Source organism: Wasmannia auropunctata, unplaced genomic scaffold (assembly GCF_000956235.1).
Source record: "Wasmannia auropunctata unplaced genomic scaffold, wasmannia.A_1.0 LD336030.1, whole genome shotgun sequence".
NCBI classification, from domain to species: Eukaryota; Metazoa; Arthropoda; class Insecta; order Hymenoptera; family Formicidae; genus Wasmannia; species Wasmannia auropunctata.
Genome location: NW_012026860.1, coordinates 1 through 5,089, shown reverse-complemented (window position 1 = coordinate 5,089; position 5,089 = coordinate 1). Strand labels below are relative to the sequence as shown.

The window sequence follows — 5,089 nt, the reverse complement described above, 5'->3', positions numbered from 1 at the left end:
TTTTTACATAGCCATCAATTTGTGCACTAAATATCGTTAATATGTAATTAGTTAACAGCACACGTATCACAGCCTTAATCTATTTTCGCTATACACTATGGATAGTAATTGTATAATGCTTATATTTATGCTAAAGAAATAATCCACCGGACACATAAATTATAAAGATTATTATATATCACCATTTAAGACTTCCGCTTCCGGAGCGACTGAAGATAGAGTGAAAAGTGTGCGGTGCAGTAGAGAAAGTTAAGGGTGGAGGGAAGGAGTGGAGTGAAAGGGTGGAGAGTGCAAGGGAATTGTGTGGATTGAAGGGAGAGGTGGAGTGAATGAAGGGAGAGAAGGGAGATTAAGTAGGAGAGAGAAAGAGTGAGTGGAAGTGTGTGGAGAGATTGTGAGGTTAGGAAGGTAGTAGTAGGCGAGGGGAGAGAGAGGGAGGGGAATTGGGAAAAGGGCTTTGAGTATATAGACATGGAGGTGGAATGTTGGCTCGAAAACTGTGTCCAAGATGTGTGCGAGAGAGAAAGGTAGACGAGTAATGTTCGTCCTCTCTGCGCATGCGTCGATCATTCGACAGACAGAAAGGACGAAGTATCACGTGATATCGCTCGTATACCTTTCTCTCTCGCACTCCTTGCCACTCTTGGACTCGCTTGCGGCCTGCAGAGAACAAAGGCATTCCACCTCCAGGTATCTATATACTCAAAGACTGGAGTGCGTTCCGTACAGTGAGATATACACATAACTGGAGTTAGAGTCCTAGATTATCAGAGAAGCGCGACCGGTGTTACGAGTCCTGATTGGACTTGCAAATGGCCAATCATAAGATTGATTTATAGGTATTATAAATGGCTGTCGAATAAATCAATCTTATGATTGGCCATTCGACGCCATTTTTAATATTTTCTAGTACTTTTGCGATATTGCCATAAGCCGGTCGCGCTTCTCTGATAATCTAGGACTCTACACTCCAGTATGTTATATATCTCACTGATTCGAGTACGCTTCGACTACTCTAAAGAGGCATTATTTTATGGCATAATATTTTGTCCTGCTGCCTGCATTGAGCGACGATCGAAACTTTTTTGTTTTAACGCAAGCTGGAGTCTGGACATGTCAAAGATGACGATGATGGTGGTATCATCTTCGGTCTAACGTTTAATTGGGAAAGTATCGCATGATCGAATGCGAAGCAAATCGCGTGCGCCTTAACGAATTACTGTGAATTATTACTAATTGACATGAGCCGTTCAAATAGCTACAACATGGTATCTCGCAGGTGAGATTCCGCCGCGTGTGTGAGAAATAAGCAATTTTGACAGTCGTGAGATCGTCGCGATTCAAGCTATCGTGTTTTTTCATAAAACCGGTCGCAAAAATAGTTTCTCAGTTACTCGTTTTGACGATGTAAACACGCACGCTTACGTGCAGTTTGTCGGTCGCGATTATATATACACATTGATATGAAATTAATAATCTAATCGTAATCTCATAGTTTTAAATGCCCCGTCCTTCCTATAAAATGCACTATTTGTCCGTTCGCGTATTCATATTCATATATTAATTGTGAGAGTAAAGAACGTCAATCACATTCCGCGTGTGAACGAATGTTCAAATCGTCTCTCTCTCTTATTTTTACCTGGCCTTACAGGGTGCGGCATTTGTGTGCTTGTTACCATTTTTGGAATGATGACCTCTCCTTGCTCTTGCTCCTAGTCTACGATTGATATGCTGTTGTTGATCACTTAATGCATTTATAATTAATTTTTGTTTTTGTTATTAATCGAAATCTAAGGCATTTGCATAAAGACTGTTTTTAAATGTAAAAAATATAATATTCTTTTAAATCTAAAAAGTGCATCGATGGACTTCATAACTGTATTTAATCTTTTTTATAGATAGAGATTATTTGGGAGTATTAAATAAAATCAAATGATGTTAATACAGATAACAATGTAATATAAACGGTATTAATAAAATAATATTCCACTTACAGGTGGTTCCATCCCAATATTACAGGTTTAGAGGCAGAGCGTTTATTAATGGAACGAGGAGTTGACAGTTCATTTTTAGCACGACCAAGTTCCTCAAATCCTGGTGATTTTACATTATCTGTCAGGTAAACACAAAATTATATTTAAGTCATATTGAATTATGTTTAATAAAATGCAAATCATATAAATGTACTAATATATTGGATATCTTTATTTTATTTTCAGACGAAATGGTGAAGTTACTCATATTAAAATAAAAAATGCAGGAGATTTCTATGATCTTTATGGTGGTGAAAAATTTGCCACTCTTTCTGAATTGGTACAGTTTTATATGGAAAATGGTGGACAGTTACGTGAGAAAAATGGAGAAATTATTGAGCTTAGATTTCCTCTCAATTGTGCTGATCCTACAACTGAAAGGTACAAATCAGTTCTATATGTATTTTTATATAATTTAAATAAATTGTGTATTGACTCGTATTTAGAAGTAAATTAGAAACAAAAGAGAATAAAGACTAATAAAATGAGTAAACAAGAGATTATTATATGATGTTATATAAAGAGATGTTATATAAAGCTTATTCTACAATAGTCATAAGCTGTAAAAATTGATTAATTGTAATTCTTCTCATGTTCAACTATGATTGGTCAATTTTTATGGCTTACGGCTATTGTAGAATTAGGTTTAATATCATTTAATTGGACAAATTAAAGCAGGATTTTACTTAAGTCTGCTTCAGTTGCAAGTATAATTCTAATAAATGTTACATTAATCAGAAAACGTTTATCATTTGTTATAAAGATATTGGCCAGAGAAGATCTGTTTGTATTGAAATTTATACCTCTAAATTGACTTTGATCCATTGATATATTGGATTAAATTACCAAGAATTTTTTTTAAAGAAAATATGATTTCAGACAATCTTATTTCAAATGTTAGTCGCGATAAATTTTTACGGACAGATGAAAATTTTAGACTTAGAATTATATATAAAATTGACATGCTACAATTTTTAAACCATTGAATCTACATAGACTTTTTAAATCATTTACATGGGACATAATTTTATTTTAATAAAAATGTATAGTTGCTGGTTTGATTAATGTAATACCTACATTTATTGAAATTGGTATTTACAACCTTATTAAAAATGTTACGTATTTTCCGATTAAAGTAACAATATATTTATTATATTGTTAAATTAAATACTAATAATTATATCCAAACATCTTTTGTTTGCTTGTTTGATTGGCCTTTATTTCTTTTGTTTCTAATTTACATAATATTTGTGTAATATTTGATTCTTTTATGTAATTTTTTTGATATTGTTTCTTGTTAATACTATTTTAAATATTTAAACATTGGAGACGATGATATTATGGCCTTTCATTTATATTTTGAACAATAACTTTATGTTAATAATCAATAATCTAAATACTTAAAGGGATACTGATATGATGACTCTACAGCCTGTTTTACTGACAATATGTATACGATATTAATGTAGTAGTTGATATTATAGTTATGTGTAGTGATGCGTTTGTTACTATTACATTAATAACGCACACACACACGCACACACACACACACATGCGCGCGCGCACGTGCGCGTGTACGCAAAAAATTTTTGTGCACAGATTTCTCGAAAATTAGATATTTAAATGTAATTTTAAAAACTTGATGTTGTTTCTTAATGTAATTTACTAGATAATTTTGCCACCCTAATTTCGTAAGTATTAATTGCAGAGCTATCAAGTATGTTGTCGACTATTTTCTTTTTAGATGCCACATAAAGCTAAGAAATGGTAAATTAAATAAATTTTTGTTGTTGACATAAACTGGCGGTTACCTGATATGTATTAATACTTATACTTTTATTCTGAAAAGGTTTCTAAATTTTTTAAAGTAATACTTAGAAATTTTGACAAAGATTATTTTGGGGTTATTCTGTCTTCGTTCGATATTCTGTGAGAGATAAAAGTAGTAGAATATCTCCTATGTCGATTTGTTTTTGGGAAAGTTTTTTTAGTGCATTTATAAAAATGTTGTGATATTGCAAAATGGGTCAAAGAATAAAAACAGTAATGTGGTCCCCTATAAAGGTAGATTTAAAAATTGTCTTTCAAACAGTATTTTTTTTATAAATATATTTATAAAAAGAATAAAATATTGCAGAAAATATTGTAGAATACATGTAGATGTATATATGTATACATATAAACCTCTTTTGCATAGTCTGCTGTTAATACTGAATATTTATTGAAATATAACGTGAACTATAGATTATTATCAGTTATAACCTATTTATCAAATATCAATTTCAATATGGTAACTTCAAAGAAAGTTTTAGGGGGCTACATTAGCAATGTGCTATTATTTGACTTTACTCAAAATGTGTACAGTAGAATGAAATATTAAATAATGAAAGAAACACAAATTTATATATTTATATAATACTTCCAAATTTAAGAAGAATGAGGGAAGATGCATAAATTCTAAAATCTTGAAAATATTTGGAAATGCTTGAAAGTAAAAATGCATCATAGCAAATGCTAGTTATTACATATTGACATATTAGCACCTTTGCATAAAGGAGGACTACTAAACAAATAATTTTGTAAGTACTCATTAAATATTTGCTACCTAATTGCAGAGATATTAACAGGGGCTATTATATCTATAATTGCCATAATATCATCTTCTCCTTTAATATATCATGTAGTAACAGTTAAATAACTAAAGGTGGTTCCACGGCCATTTATCAGCGAAAGAAGCAGAACGGTTAATGTTGGAACGTGGGAAAAATGGATCTTTTTTAGTACGCGAGTCTCAAAGTAAACCAGGCGATTTTGTGCTATCAGTACGCACTGACGATCGTGTTACGCACGTTATGATACGATCTCAGGTTAGACTATATATATTTAATATTTTATAACATTTTATGATAACTATATTTAATATTTTATAATAATATACAGGGTGAGTGATAAAAATTTCATCACTTTCAAAAACAGTTAGGAGGAAGACGCTTATCGTCAAAATTGTAGGATAAGTAGGGAGGGGGATATACTTTGATGATCTTGAGTTGTCTTAA

The 5,089-nt window shown here is 31.8% G+C and overlaps 1 protein-coding gene across 1 annotated transcript; it reads left to right on the top strand.

Moving 5' to 3' along the window:
* Positions 1–992: 992 nt before the first annotated feature.
* Positions 993–4,930, top strand: LOC105452550 (tyrosine-protein phosphatase non-receptor type 11-like). Its single transcript, XM_011693754.1, has 4 exons — positions 993–1,279; positions 1,997–2,119; positions 2,220–2,414; positions 4,738–4,930. Exons 1-4 carry the CDS (start codon positions 1,242–1,244, stop codon positions 4,928–4,930), a joined length of 549 nt encoding a protein of 182 aa, XP_011692056.1. The 5' UTR covers positions 993–1,241.
* Positions 4,931–5,089: the final 159 nt, after the last annotated feature.